The 16,883-nt window shown below is 34.5% G+C and overlaps 1 protein-coding gene across 3 annotated transcripts in view; it reads right to left on the minus strand.

The window, feature by feature from the left end:
* The window catches only part of LOC144835091 (rabphilin-3A-like), a 53,487-nt gene extending 38,251 nt beyond the window's left edge, over positions 1 to 15,236 (minus strand). For all 3 annotated transcript variants that reach the window (XM_078690126.1, XM_078690125.1, XM_078690124.1), the window contains exons 1-3: positions 15,107 to 15,236; positions 3,056 to 3,401; positions 844 to 987 (exon numbers count right to left, since the gene is read on the minus strand). In XM_078690126.1, coding sequence (XP_078546252.1) covers positions 844 to 987; positions 3,056 to 3,132 — 221 coding nt within the window. In that variant the 5' untranslated portion in view covers positions 3,133 to 3,401; positions 15,107 to 15,236. The remainder of the gene's footprint in view (positions 1 to 843; positions 988 to 3,055; positions 3,402 to 15,106) is intronic.
* Positions 15,237 to 16,883: the final 1,647 nt, after the last annotated feature.

Here is a 16,883-nt window from a genome sequence, read left to right on the forward strand (position 1 = left end):
GTGTAATGGTACAAATAATGGCATTTGGTGAATGATGAAAGGTTATATATAAAATAAAGGCAGGCACCATTGTCTGGAATGAATATCAACTCGGCTTCGCCTCGTTAAAATATTATTATTAATGCCATTATTTGTACCATTAAACTCATAAGCATTCATTATTTGTTTATAAAAGTCTGTCAACACATAAAATATCCTCCCCATTCAACTCATAATTTATTTGTATGATAGTGTATGATGATGAAATGTTAAATCATGGAGTAAAGATATTACTCCATGGTTAAATATACAATACAATATAAAACATATCAATGCTGATTATCATTCTTTGCAAGAGTGATCATGCAGTTGCATAATGTAGCCTAATTGCATTTTTCAAACTCTATTGATAATAAAGCAATGCTTTTCCAAATACACATTTTTGTGTTTTTGAAATATTCAAAATACACATTTTATCAATAATCATTCATTCATTGTACTGTAATAAATGAGGATTTAAAGAAATCTACCTTCAAGAAAAAGACTTCAAAAATACTGTTAAAAATTAATTAATATGTAACTGGAATCAAAATGAATAAAAATCTACCAGAGAAATTGGGAGGGTTGGAACGTTTGTACTCTCCACCTTCTCAGCATATTGTAATTTGTTGCAGAGGCTCCTCGTGACTAAGGCTGAGTAAAATATTGAATTAAAAAATAGGAAACTTTTGTCCCAGGTGAAAGTTAAAATAATTGGAAGGATGACTGGCTTAAAAATTAGATATTTAGGGTTGATAATCTAAACACTCCACCTCACCCTAAATACGCATATTGTCTATTCTGTAGAATTATGAAAATACAAACCCAATTCTCTCTTGTTCCAAAATCTCTAGCTTATCAGCTTTCTGGATGACATGAAGTATTCTTTCATGTTCTTCGTGAGACAGAGAATCTCCTTTCTTGTACCTCTGTGAAGCCTTAGTATGAAATGACCAGCCTGTGTTCAGTCTGTTAAAAAAAAATCACAATCGGTAAAAATCTAATGTTCATCATTTATGTACATTTTAATTGTAATCAACCAAAAAGTTGATATGATAGCAGTTTGTAAATCACAGTTTTTGTTTCACAGGAACAGAGCATGTCCATTTGTGACAGACATCAAAATATGAGTAGAATACAGGACTTATGATGATTTTTTTGGAATTGCTGCAATATAATGTTAAAATAATAGTTATTATTATTAGAAAATATCTTTATTGTTGTTGTTACGCCTACTGTACAAATAATGCATAATGTATATATAACTTTAAAGACCCCTTCCCTATGTTTTTTAGATCTAATTTAAAGTCACAAACTACATTTCATGTAAAAATGAATATTATATGGTCCTACTGTATTGAGATAACTTTTTTGTCTTTAAATGGTTAAAAATGTGAAAAATAAGTTGATTCTAGTAATTTTAGCGGCCTGCTATAAATCCCAAAATGCATTGCGCGCGGATTGATATTTTTGTTTTTCTTTTGTAATTCACCCACTTTTCGATCGATCATGAGGCTAAAACATATGGAAGACTCCTAAATTTCAGCGAAAATATCAGGTTTTCCCCAAATTGTAAAGACCGTCCACGAGAGGTCATTTGCCGCGAGGTATATAGGTAGTGCATTGTTTCTCACTTTTTATCATAATTTACCTTAAGGTACATTTAAAACAAGGAATGAACTGGTTTAATGTTTTTAAAGTTATATATATGTATTATTTTAACAAAACGTCACAAATTGTAGGGAAGGGGTCTTTAAACCAGGTCATTTCTTGTCTTAAATGTGGGTTCTAAGGTTAATTATGATAAAAAGAGAAAAACAATGCACTACTGTACCTAAGTAGCTCGCATCAAAAGTTCTCTCCTAGACGTTTCTAGCTTAGTTGGGCTTAGTTTTGTAGGCCTAGCTGGTAAAGTGCGGTAACATACAAACATCGTACGCTAGTCTATTCTGACGTTGTCGCCTTGCTGAATTAATTGTCTTTCCTTTTTTGGCAGAATCTGTTACAAATTTGGCAAGACCTGGTATTATACCTGAAAAGTTATGGTTCTTTTATTTGTTTACCATTTCACGCGATCGATCAAAGTGGGTGCATCACATCACAATATGAAAATATTAGTCTGCGTGCGATGCATGTTGGGATTTATAGCAGGCTGCTAAAATCATCAGAATCGACTTAATTTTCACATTTTTAACTATTTAAAGACGAAAAAATTATGGCAATAGGTCCATATGGTATTTATTTTTACAAAATGTAGTGTGTGATCTTAAATTTGGTTTAAAAAAACGTAGGTCTAGTGTCTTTAAGCTAAAAGGTCAGAATTCCAAATTTAAACTTAATTGGACTATCGGTTCACGAGATATGTACTACTGAATTGAGGTGGATAGACCATATTGTTATATACTCCATTGAACATATGTTGGAAACAGATAATAGGCCTATATAAATGTTTAAGTAAATTATTAATTAAAAAAAAATGTTTTTTCTTTTTTTAATTTTATTGTTGCCTGTTTCACAAACTATTAAAATATTTCTAGAAAGTTTACAGGTACTGTAAGTATATAATAATGTACTACCAGCAAGTCTACACTATGTACATTTGTCCTCCCATAAACCTGGATAAAACAAACACTGTTTAAACAAGTTGGAATGGGTTATAGTGTTATAGTTTTGTATCAAACTGGAATATTATCGTCACTTCGATCACTATGGATATTAATATGTACAGTAGAGCAAATAAAGAAGTTTCATATTTATACATGGAAAAGAGGTTAACTATCACTAAATAAACATGCAGTTTAAATTTTAAAATTGTATAACAAAATGAAATTCAAAGAATCTTCAGAATGACTGCATGTAGAAAAGAGGATTCAGTGAATGGAAGACATGTAGGCCTACTGTACAGTTTTATTTATTTATTTTCATTCACTTTAAACAGTAAGAAACCTGCTACCAACACCAATTTAAAAATATTGAAATTGTGTGCTTTTTAAACAAAATCTTGAAACTGTGTTTAACTTTTGTACATATTACATACTTTGCCCTCAACGCCAGTTGTCTATCATTTGGACATGTCCAACGATCCATAGAGCCTCCCATAGATATTTCACCCATCGCTGCAGATTATACTTCTTGGAGATAGAGAAAAAGAATTCTTGAAACAACTGTTTTCTGTCTCCTGATGTGCCAACAAAAAATGAGCGTACTGAGACTCAAAACACCAATTATTAGATGATGATTATGTTGAAATAGAGACCAATCATACAGTAGCATTAAGCAGTAGAGGTGTAGAAGTAAATTTATACAGCGATCTCACACAGGATTTGTCAGATACCTCCATACATTTCTACTATGTACATTTTGCATAATCATCTTCTGTAAACCTACATAAAAAATATAAAATATAAATGGCAAAGTTGAATACATAAATGTCACAGTTCACTTTTTACATTTTGTGTTATTCATTATATTTAATAATTTTAAAGTATAAACTAGAATTTAATTCGTCACTTTGACGAATTGTAGGTCATTTTTATAATTTTACTGACATTTAATTTTAAGAATCGTGCAGGTACGTTAATATAGTATCGTAAAAAGTTGATGTACGCCATCCTATGACATGATGCATATACACTTATAGTGCCGAGTTGTACCTATTATGTGTCATATAGAATACTGTATATCCATATACAGTGTAGCATAGGTGAAATTACGGGAACCACATGTTCTAATTTTTTGGTATGATGACGTTATCAAAATAAACTTGAACAATGTCGAAAGATAATGAATTTAGCAAAAAAATATAAGATTTGGAAGAAAATTTGGCACATAGAAGCGCACTGTGCGCTCTTTGAAATTGTTATGAATTTGAGGAAAGAGATGAAAAAACTACTTTTTAACTTCAACTGGCCATATCATAACGTTTTTATATAAATTTTTATCTACATTACATCAGCTTTCATAATAAATTATAATCATCAAGGTCACCTTTAATTCTGAAGAGATGTAAGATATTCAAATATACGCTGAAGTTAAAGTTTTTTCGCGTGATGACGTTATCAAAATGAAATGGTCGCAACTCATGAGAAAGATAATTAATTGAACAAGCACTAAAATTTGAGCGAAAATGGGGCTCGAATAACCGAGATGCGCTCTGTTGAATGTGATGATAACCTACAAAAAAAGATAACAAAGCCTAGTAATTTAATTAAAATCTACAGAAGAAAAACCCAGACCGATTTTGGCAGTGGCAGACTCCTTTTGGCCACAAATTTAGAGCCAAAACTGGTCCGGCCGGCCCGATTTTGGCCACGGACCATATTTGTCGTAACAGCGGGTATTGGGCATGTTAAGGATGGGGGTTCGAGTCGATTAAAGGCGGTTCGCTGTTATATGGTTCGTTGTACGCCCGAAACATAAGCCCCCCATCCCTTCCTGGCTACGGGCCTGATTCATAGTTCATTTTATTTGTCCATACGGAAATTCATGTGACATACAATTGCTCAAAGTTAAAAGGTTAATACAATAAAATTAAATAGCAACAAAATTCAACGACTTAACTACGGTTATTAAAATGTCTAATTGAGTACGGAATGAAAGAATTAACGTGTAGCCCTCAAACGCCTTCCAGATCTCAACCATTGAAAATCACTATAGAGCGGATGACTCTCATCTTTCATTATGGCAATGACCTTATCATAAATTTTGACGTTACAAACATCATCAAATCTAATGGTCTGTTTAGTTATTCTGCACGCCTTATTTACTAAACATTGAACATTCTTTAGGTCTGATTTTCTAAAACTATATACCATATCAGACAACCATAAACTAAGACACTTTCCTTTACAGACTTATAAAATAGACCTAATATTAAACGAGTTTAATTTTCTTAAAAAGTACAATCTAGAGTTACCCTTAGACATGATCGTTTTACAATGTTCACCCCAATTAAGCTTGTTGTCGATTATCATTCCAAGATATTTATATTTGGACACAATATCAATATCAACTTCATTGATTTTAACCTGAACATAATCCGGTTGATTAGAACGATTTCGGAAGTAAAAAATCATTTCTTTAGTTTTACTTTTGTTAATAACTAAACGATTATCTACACACCATGTAATAAATGAATTCACTGAGTTTCTATACAATGTCTCGTCATTCTTATCAATTAAACCTAATAAGACCGTATCGTCGGCGTACTTCAAAAATAATTGTTCGGATTGAATAGATTTACAATCATTCGTATACAAAACATATAATAACGAACACAACCTTGTGGGGATCCGACATTAGTTATCTGTTTATCCGAAAGAGTCCCCGATACTGACATACGTTGTTTCTCTATTACTTAAAAAGCTACTAATCCATGTTATAAAATAAGGATTTACGTTCATATCACTAAGTTTTCTAATTAGAATGCTAGGTTGCAATGTATTGAATGAAAATCTACAAAAGTTGCTCTAACATAACATTTCAAATTATCAACATGACTCTGAATCAAATGGACATGTGTAAGAACAGCATCATCTACACACTTGTGTGGTTGGAAAGCAAATTGCAAAGGGTCAAGAAGCGGAGATAAAGGGGCAATAAGATGTTTACTAATAATCTTTTCAAAGCACTTCATAACAATAGGGGTAAGTGCTACCGGACGAAAGTCATTCAATTGATTAGGGCGGGCTCTTTTAGGGACAGGGATAATTGTTGACGATTTCCAGCAGATAGGCACATGGTGTAGATCCAGGGATTCTTAAAACAATAGGGTAAAAGGGACCGCTAATTGTTATCAGGTCCGCCTGCTTTTCTTTTGTTCACTTTCTGAAATTGTTGGTAAACATCCTGTATATCTATATCAATGCGGTCTTCTATATTACAATCAATTAACTCATTAAAGAACTAATTATCATTATCATTCTCAAATCGTGAATAAAACTAAATCATTGGCAAATTCATTAGGATCTTCACAAAAACCAAAATTATTATTATTATTACCATAGTTCCTCGGGTATAATCCCACCTCGGGTATAATCCCACCTCGAGTATAATCCCACCCCCGACTTTATGATTACCTTAGCACGCAAGCATATCCCTGGGCAAAGTCCCAGTGTATAATTTATCATTAGGACAGAGGTAGGCCTAGCTAGCTAGGCCAATGTCGATTTTTTTTCAAGAAATTCTCACCAAAAAATAGAGTAATTTCTCTGAATTCGGCTGACTTAAAACTCATCAAACATTGGCCATCGTAAAGTTGTTCTACAACCTTAATATCATCATATTATCATCATTGCGTTCTGCACATCATGCATTCGCCGTGTACATTCTGCCTTGTTTACACTACTGCATGCTTGATTACCATAAAAAAAACGCCGCCCTCTATACCGACCGGAGCAGTACTGTAGTTCGTGTCACATACGATTTGCACAGAGCTCGAGCGTGGGGAATCGGGAGAGACGGAGAACTCGTATGAGTTCATGTCGATATTATTTAGGAAGCCAGGCCTAGATCACATTTTAGGGTATTTTTTAAGTAGAAATCTGAGAGAAAATCTATACAGTAGGCATAGACCAATTAGGCCGCCTAGGCCTAGATGACCTGGCAGTCTAATGTCTAGGCCTACATCGGAATATAGCTTTAGATAGCCTAAATCGTAGCCAGAAGAAATATTGTCATTTTCAGTTCATGCACCGGGAAATCCCACCTCCCAAATTCGGGCAAATTTCACGTACAAGGGGGGTGGGATTATACCCGGGGCACTACGGTACTAGTTTTCTTATCCATACCAGTCATGTTGAAACATTTCCAAGCGTTATGTGGGTTATTAGATTTAAACGCATTTTCTAATTTTATTTTGTACTTAAACTTAGCATAATTTATTTCTAATTTAATTTCGTCTTTTAGAATACCTAACTTTACTAAATCCCCTTCTTTATGGGCTTTACATCTATCTCTTAGCAAACTCTTTAATTTCTTAGTAGCCCAAGGTTTATCATTACCAAACACTTTAATAGTCCTTGTCTTAACAAATTGTTCTTCACAAAATGTAATATATGCGTTGACAGTATCAACAGAAGCGTCCAAACTTTCAGAGTCAATAAGGGTGGACCAGTCTGTGTTCTCAAAACATGCTCAAAGTCCATGAACAGCCTCATCGTCCCATATCTTCACCGAATTCTTTAGAGGTTTTTTACTAATAAACCTTTGCTTATAAGATGGTAAAAGGTGGATAACATTATGATCAGAGTTGCCGAATTCTTATAAGAATTAGCTACAGAACTATAGCACTGGTCAAGAATGTTATCTCCTCTGGTTGGTTTGTTGACGCATTTTACGAAATTATGAAGAGAATTCGACAGTTCTTTATCACAATGGTTAAAATCACCCATAATAAGTTTAGGCGAATCAGGAGATTTATCTGAAACTTCATGTACAGTTTCGGTAACGATCTTAGCTGCTTTATTCGCGTCCGCATCTGGGGGAATATATGCTAGAATAACATACTGTAAAGTTCATTAAACTCCCTAGGCAATTAAAACGGTCGAACAGCTACGCACATAAGTTCGATGTTCACATCACATAAGGTCTTCTTTATGTTGACATTACTGCACCAATGATTAATGGGAATTATGAAAATTAATTAATGAATAATTAATCTATATATAAATTTACGTAAGGGCAAAATTCGGTAAATCGCGCGTTATTTCTAGAATGTTTACTCGATGGTATATAAAGTTGGTTAGAATCTCGGTACTGATTTTAACCACCTGATGTAACCCTGTTTACTAATTAAATTGAGTTTGATAATTAGTTATTGACAATTAAAACGAATTTAGGTTCAACGATTTGCCCCAATAGGGGTGTTTTTCGATCGTGGTATACACTGTCTAATGGATGTCCATCTTGAAAAATACCCGCAGACAATAATACGAGGATGATTCGCATTTTCCTATCTCCTCCTACGATTATTGTTTTTAATGGCTGAAAACCGGTTGAACAGCTCGAGTACAGCATCATAATGTTGAAGACAACATTTTTCTTTAAAAAATACTATTTTGATAGATTTAATATACGTTTATACAAATGTATTGACTTGCGATGAATGGAACATTCCAATCTCTGTTCCACAATTCAAGTGTCTATTCCCTCAGGCGTCGTAAAGGCAAGTACTGTATACTCATAACAGAAATTTGATCCATTTTTTTTCAATCTGTACTGCAGAGGTTGGATATAGATTTTTTTTAAACGGATAATGAACTAGCGTTTTCAGTCGCCGTATATTAGGCCTATGTACAAATCTTTATTATTGCAGTTAAACCACCCACATCATCACCCTTCCCTCACTGGCATGAGTAGCGTTGTAAAGCCAGTAGAGGATAGGCCTACGGTGCATCACATGCCCTAAACGCAGAACAACTTTGGTGGGTAGGGTAGGAACCAACTTAAAGTATGAATTGGCTCTAAGAAACAATTAAAAACCATTAGGCCTACTAATTAAGTTGAGTTAGATAATTTAATATTTATTGACGATTAAATCGAATTTATGATTTGCCCCGAATAGAGGTGGTTTTCACAAATTGTTTTACATTATATAAACATATACATGTCGTGTTGATGTATCGTTACATATACTGTACACTTTCAATTGACTAGGACGGTGATAGTTTCAACAAAGTATTACATCGCAATGTTTTACTGTGTTTAGTGGTATATTATTTGTAAAACATGAAAACAATTAATATTTCGTTACTAAATGGATAAAGAATATATTTTAAAATGTTTCCTCTTTGCACCCATCCTCTTCCCCATCCCTCAACCCTAATGTTACATACAAAACACAAATTATTAAGTTTGTTTAAATAACTTAAACAATTGCTCTCATTTTGTGACAAGTTTCTCTTGCGGAAGTAATTGCCAGGGTGCTAATTTTAGTTGAGTACATAAATCACAGTGTCTATTTATTTGTTCCTGTAAACGACGTGTATTATTGTCCTGCGGTACGTACATTTGAAATCGCCAGTTTTTTAACGCTGAAATTATTATGTATTCGAGAACCATCTGTGGGCACGACCTAGATGGTACGCGAGCGAAGCGAGCGTACCATCTAGTATTATATAATAACACCTAAATAAATTCCTGTCATTTGATTAGACAAATGTGGGTCACATGGCGTGCAATAGTACGCACTAATATACGATTGTTTAATAGTACTTTTTTTGGCGTACGAAAAAAAAAATCTTTTCGTGTAAATTGGAAAATATTTTGTTTTATACTATAAATGCTTTAGAAATATAACAGCGCCACCTATTTTGTACTATCGCGGCGATTTGAATGTTATGATGACTGGTTTTTCGCAATAGAAGTACATTTCTGGAAAGATATATTACTAATTTAGATCAAAAAGGCATTTAAATTAGCTTTAGATCGTGTGTAGAATTTTGATTAAGACAAGAAAGACATGGAATCGGCATTTATTTATCATATGCCATCTAGAACACTCTGTCAGAGTTAGGGATTAAATTTTTATATTATATATATATAATTGTCTGTCGAAGTTTTGCCTTTCAGCCAAGCTAGTACTAGGTCTAGCCTAGGCCTGTTAGTATTAGGCTAGGCCTAGCCTAAGCGTTTTAGCCTTGCTAGGCCTAGGATTGTTTGGTCGTTTGTTGACATAATTAACACTAAAGTAGGTGTGTTTATAAAATCCATATAAATATAACATTTAATATAATATTATTAAAACCAAATGTTACTGTTTTAATCAATGTGAATGAAATGTAGGTCATATGGCCATTTGAAATGAAAAGAAAACCCTCATTATAGTAACTATGGACAAATGAACTAGACGCAACACATTTTCCAACATTGAATTATAATTCCTTTACTTCTAATTTGGCTATCAACATATCGGATTATAATACTACTACTGTATGTTGTATAATGAAATAATATTTGAGATTGAGTGCATGTTTTAAACGCTTTATGTAACGTCCACCAACCACATGAACTTGTTCTATTAATACAGCATCGATGTTGTCGCCCGTTATTAAAGACCCCTTCCCTACGTTTTTTAGATCTAATTTAGGGTCACAAACTACATTTAATGTAAAAATAAATATCTAGTAATTTTAGCGGCCCACTATAAATCCCAAAATGTATTGCCAAAACAAATGGAATACTAATTTTTCAGCGAAAATACCGGGTTTTCCCCAATTTGTATCAACGGAGTCTGGCAAAAATAGAAAGACAATTAAATGCAGCAACTATACAACGTCAGGCTAGGTATATAGCTAGCGTACGATGTTCGTACGTTACCGATGTTTACCAGCTAGGCCTACAAAACTAAGCCTAGCTAGGCTAGGCCTAAGACCGTCCACGAGAGGTCGATCGCCGCGAGTGTGATATATTAGATTAAGAGTAGCGCCCTCTAGAGGTGGAGGAGAGAGGAACGCACATGGGTGACCGGAGAAAAACATGTAAAACAGTATTGAGTTGAGTCAGGCTTGCATAGTTGTTTATTAAATACCGATAGTTATACTTCACTTATAGTCATAAATATTATATAGTAACCTTCTGTAAGTAAACGACATATTGTTGATATTAGTGCAAATCCCTAACTACCTTCGAAATTAGGCCGTGGATGATCCACGTTGTTTAGCCGTTTAACTATAATGGCGTGCCATATTATGAATAGATAATTATTACTCGAAGGTAACAGAATAGAGATTATCTATGTTAATTGTGAACACCATGTCGATTTGCGATCATCACGCAAGAGTAATAACTGTTGATATACGCAAGGCATTGTTATGTGTAGTTACTATACTTGTGCATTTAGACATAAGATGATATTTAGGTTGGACTGTAGTGTTAATAAGTTAAGATGTATCGATGTGCAAGGGATGGAGATTCTCCCTGTGTTCTCTGCCGTCACGCTTGAACAGTTTTACTTGTTGAGACTTGTCTCCGTTGAAAGCGCTAGTTTTACGATGTTATTTTGTTTACGTATTATTATTATAGTGTTAAAGTTTGATATTGATTGAAAGGATAGTAATAATTCTGAATGTTATAATTTAGTGGATAGAGTATGATTACCTTTTATATGAATCATTTTAGCAGCTACCTTTATATGTGCCAACATAGTGTTTTGAGTAAATCATTTAATATACTGTGTATAACTATAACTTACTATGTTTCATTCTAGGAGTGAACCAGCGAGTTGGGCATATTAGGTGGGCTGTTGTCACTGTCATTTAAATTCTGAATTGTTTGGATTGTCTTGAATTAAAGTGGAATAATAGCTCTCCCAGATATTTTTGTCTATGTGGTTTGTTCAGTCGCCACATATTTGGTGCCGAAATCCAACCTTAATTTTTCCCAAATTATACTTGATCCTGAGACCACCAATAGACAAACAACAGCCCACTATGGATGCCATGCCAGTCCTGACACCACAAATACCAATAACACCACAACTACCAACACCACGTAAGTAATTGCAGCAGAGTTAGCCGACCACCAACCACCGACAACGTTTGCCGTCAGAGAAGCAAAGAGGGATCCACTCCAAACGATTTTAGAAAAACTGTCCGTCATGGAGCAACGCTTAGGGACACTAGAATCTCAGACACATCACCCGCCAACGGAACGCGACCCACCACCCCGGGGAAAATGCCACAACTGTGGTAGATGGGGTCACTGGAAACGAGACTGTCGTGAGAGTCGAAACAGACAACAACCACAAGCTACAACCCAAGATAGAACACAATTCTCCACACAGTTAAACTGGCCCAACCCACGGCAGTAGGGCTACCCGTGGGTTCAAATGAAAGTCGCCCATTGATAGGACCAACCAACCTCACAACTGTACATATCGACAGTATCCCATGCCAAGCAGTATTAGACACAGGATCACAGGTAACTACTATAAGCAAAGCACTTATGGAATCCAACCCAAAACTTAAAGACAAGAAGATACACCCCACGGACGTTAAGGTCACCGGAGCCAGCGGGCAACTAGTACCATTCCTAGGTGTCATCTATGTCAGTATTGCAGTGATGGATGTCCAGATCGACAAAGTACCGGTCTTAGCAGTAGTTACAAGTGAGAAAGTTCCATGCCTGATAGGTACCAATGTACTTCGAGCAGTCCGTGAAGCAGCGTACAGTAAGTTCGGACAAACGTTTATGCAGAACGTAAGAACCTACTCAACTGCTTGGCACGATACTCTAACAGTTTTGAACAGCGACGGATTTGTTCTCGCTGATATAAATGGTGTAATCGGTACAATCAAATTTATGGGCAGACACGCAGTACAACTCAGACCGGGAGAAACCAAATTGACCAACGGAGTCATCCCTAAACTCAAAAACCACAAGACGTTCACAGGATTGATTGTTACAAACATAGATAATAAAGTTCTACGGGTATATCCGAAGGTGTAACCGAAGTCCATGACGGATCAACTCCGGTATTAATGACAAATACAACTGGCCAATCAGTGCAGTACTCTCAGACCACAACGGAGTAGACGACCACCTGATAAGTTCGGAGATTGGGTAACTTCCAACCTTTGTTATAATGAGACTTTAGTGTAATCAACAATTAGCGATGGATGAGGACATCCATTTTAAAGTGGGGGTGTTTGTGATATATTAGATTAAGAGTAGCGCCCTCTAGAGGTGGAGGAGAGAGGAACGCACATGGGTGACCGGAGAAAAACATGTAAAACAGTATTGAGTTGAGTCAGGCTTGCATAGTTGTTTATTAAATACCGATAGTTATACTTCACTTATACTAATAGTCATAAATATTATATAGTAACCTTCTGTAAGTAAACGACATATTGTTGATATTAGTGCAAATCCCTAACTACCTTCGAAATTAGGCCGTGGATGATCCACGTTGTTTAGCCGTTTAACTATAATGGCGTGCCATATTATGAATAGATAATTATTACTCGAAGGTAACAGAATAGAGATTATCTATGTTAATTGTGAACACCATGTCGATTTGCGATCATCACGCAAGAGTAATAACTGTTGATATACGCAAGGCATTGTTATGTGTAGTTACTATACTTGTGCATTTAGACATAAGATGATATTTAGGTTGGACTGTAGTGTTAATAAGTTAAGATGTATCGATGTGCAAGGGATGGAGATTCTCCCTGTGTTCTCTGCTGTCACGCTTGAACAGTTTTACTTGTTGAGACTTGTCTCCGTTGAAAGGGCTAGTTTTACGATGTTATTTTGTTTACGTATTATTATTATAGTGTTAAAGTTTGATATTGATTGAAAGGATAGTAATAATTCTGACTGTTATAATTTAGTGGATAGAGTATGATTACCTTTTATATGAATCATTTTAGCAGCTACCTTTATATGTGCCAACATAGTGTTTTGAGTAAATCATTTAATATACTGTGTATAACTATAACTTACTATGTTTCATTCTAGGAGTGAACCAGCGAGTTGGGCATATTAGGTGGGCTGTTGTCACTGTCATTTAAATTCTGAATTGTTTGGATTGTCTTGAATTAAAGTGGAATAATAGCTCTCCCAGATATTTTTGTCTATGTGGTTTGTTCAGTCGCCACACGAGCTACTTAGGTAGTGCATTGTTTCTTACTTTTTATCATAATTTACCATAAAACGTACATTTAAGACAAGGAATGACCTGGTTTAATGTTTTGAAAGTAATATATATGTATTATTTTTACAAAACGTCACAAATTGTAAGGAAGGGGTCTTTAAACTTCTGGATTCAACATTGCTAGGTCTAGCCCCAGGGCCGAGTCACAGCATCAGCGCACACATCCATGCAGCCTGGCGCCGCCGATAGGCATTCTCTACAGACGCAATATGAAAAAAAATCCAAAGTCCTTATACGATGACGTCACACACGTCCCAGCACCCCATTGGCTGATTATGACGTAATGCAATTTTACCGTACCTTTAGCAAACAGAAGTTAAGATATGGTACCGTATCTTTAGCCACGGCGAACAAATAATGAATGTTTTATATTCGTGTAATGGTACAAATAATGGCATTTGGTGAATGATGAAAGGTTAAAGACCCCTTCCCTGCAATTTTGGACGTTTTTTTGGAAAATAATACATATATATCACTTTAAAAACATTAAACCATGTCATTCCTTGTCTTAAATGTACGTTTTATGGTAAATTATGATAAAAAGTGAGAAACAATGCACTACCTAAGTAGCTTGCGGCGATCGACCTCTCGTGGACGGTCTTAGGCCTAGCCTAGCTAGGCTTAGTTTTGTAGGCCTAGCTGGTAAACATCGGTAACGTACGAACATCGTACGCTAGCTATATACCTAGCCTGACGTTGTATAGTTGCTGCATTTAATTGTCTTTCTATTTTTGCCGTTGATACAAATTGGGGAAAACCCGGTATTTTCGCTGAAAAGTTAGGAGTCTTCTATTTGTTTTGGCCTCACGATCGATCGAAAAGTGGGCGAATTACAGGTGAAAAACAAAAATATCAATCCGCGCGCAATGCATTTTGGGATTTATAGCGGGCCGCTATAATTATTAGAATCGACTTATTTTTCACATTTCTAACCGTTTAAAGACGAAAAAAGTTATCGCAATAGGACCATATAGTATTATTTTTACATTAAATATAGTTTGTGATCTTAAATTAGATCTAAAAAACGTAGGGAAGGGGGCTTTAAATATATAACCTTTCATCATTCACCTCACTCATGCCATTATTTGTACCATTACATGACTCATAAACATTCATTATTTGTATATTATTAAATATAAAAAATTATTTTTCCAAAATTACATTTTGTGTGGTATCTAGTATCCAAGATTTCAGAACATATTCCACAACAATAATTACACTGTACAAAATTAGCATTTATTAATTAAAACAAACAACAGACTGCTCATCTTAATCCATCCATGTCATGAACAAACAAACAACCACAATCACACCAGCAAAAACAGCTGCTATAAAAACGTATTGGATTCTAGGCCTATATTATTCATTAAAAAAATATTACTAAACATATTGTCTACTTTAGTACAAACAAAAACATGTTAACAATTTTACCTTTCTGTCTGTTATGGGTTTTCCAATATAAACCAATTTTTGATGGACTTTTGTTTGACTGCAAACTGGCACCTGATCGCACTAACTACCGGATTTCAATAGCGAATACGAGACTCGTAGTACAGTATTGTACTTAGATTAATTAGACAAAGACAAAAGAGGGCGCAAACACACACTGGTAACATCTTTGCTTGATTACTCTTTGATAAAAGAGTCACCTGGCCTATTGGATAAAACAGATTTTTTTTATGGCTAAAGTTTAAAATTTAAACTTCGTTCAAACACTTTACAAATAAGTGAAACATTGATAATCTAAATGATAAGTGTAAGGTTTGTGAGTCAGGTGAAGAAGATGTTTAAACATTTCCTGTTTATTTGTAGTAAGTTACATTGCGTTACATTGTATTAGAATTGAAGAATTTCAAACACTAACGTAATCTTATTGCAATGAATACTTGTGTAGATACTGACCTATCTATTAAGGTTAAATATGTCCGAGGAAGCAGTGACGTAATTTCATAAAAAAATAACTCTCATGAGATTTATGCTGTGTTTGACAGTTATTGTAAAATTTACACAAGCCGTGCTTGGAAACTAAGAAATGAATTGTATCACAACTTTGAACTGTTTTATTTTTAATGTGTGTTTCCTTTTCCATTGCTGTTGCAAGTATTAGTGTAGTTTTAGTTTTAAAATAAGTTTTGTAATAGCGTTTAGTCAAATTTTATTTTGTTAGTTCATAATCAAATATGAAAATTGTTTTAATTTCAGTTTTTCATTGTTTTTGTATTAAATTTTGTAATTTGTATGGACGCACCATCTACGCATGTCTGCCTGTTAAAAAAGTGTTGTTCCAAATAAATATTATTATTATAACTTACATCTTTGCAGGCGGATTGTTGTTGTCAACATAAAGTTGTTTAATGCATAATGACAATAGTCATAATAAGATTACTTTTAAATAAAAGTAAAGTAACACGTCTTATGTAACTGATCATTATGGCAATTTGAAAAATCTAAACAAAAGTCCTGGATCATCCAAAAACAAAAGCTATTTCCGCTGGTCTCATAATTTAAAATAATCTAAATAATTATAACAGTATCACGTTTTATCACAAATTAAATTAAAGTAGTGACAGGAGCAATGGCTCCCTCACGCAACATTGGTAAAGCGATAATGAATTTAAATCATGGGATTTTCAGACATCTAGAGGAGTACCGTAGTTTTTTCAGATGAAATTATATTGTTATTTATAAGCCTACAGTATGCCTACTTAAACGAAAATGAACAATTTAATATTGATGGATTGACTTCCAAACTATGTTCTTTATGTTAATGTAAAACGTATTATTGATTTTGATGTTTTTCTTCCTTTTTTCTCTCCAAAATTATGTCACATTTTGATCTTCTTTTCATGCGATCTTTTGGTCTCGGATTGTTTTCAATCCTCACTCTTTCAAGTTCTGTAATGTGTCTTTCATAAGATTTAAGAGACCTCGTTCTTGGGAAGTTTCAAGAATTTGAGACAATGCTACTAAATTTGTCGCGTATTTTACGTATCTCCTCCAAAACCACTGAACGGTTACGTGCCACATTTGGCACACTGATGTTTATTGATGGGCGTACATGATAGGCTATACTATGTCACTTGAATTTTAAGGATAAGCACTAAAAAAGGGGCAAAAAATAGCAGTAATTTGACCATGTTACGTCACTGTATAAACTATACGCAACCTGATGATACTGGGAACCACTCTTAAGACCGTATCGAATGAT

This window comes from Antedon bifida, chromosome 2, assembly GCF_963402885.1.
Source record: "Antedon bifida chromosome 2, ecAntBifi1.1, whole genome shotgun sequence".
In the NCBI taxonomy this organism is placed as follows: domain Eukaryota; kingdom Metazoa; phylum Echinodermata; class Crinoidea; order Comatulida; family Antedonidae; genus Antedon; species Antedon bifida.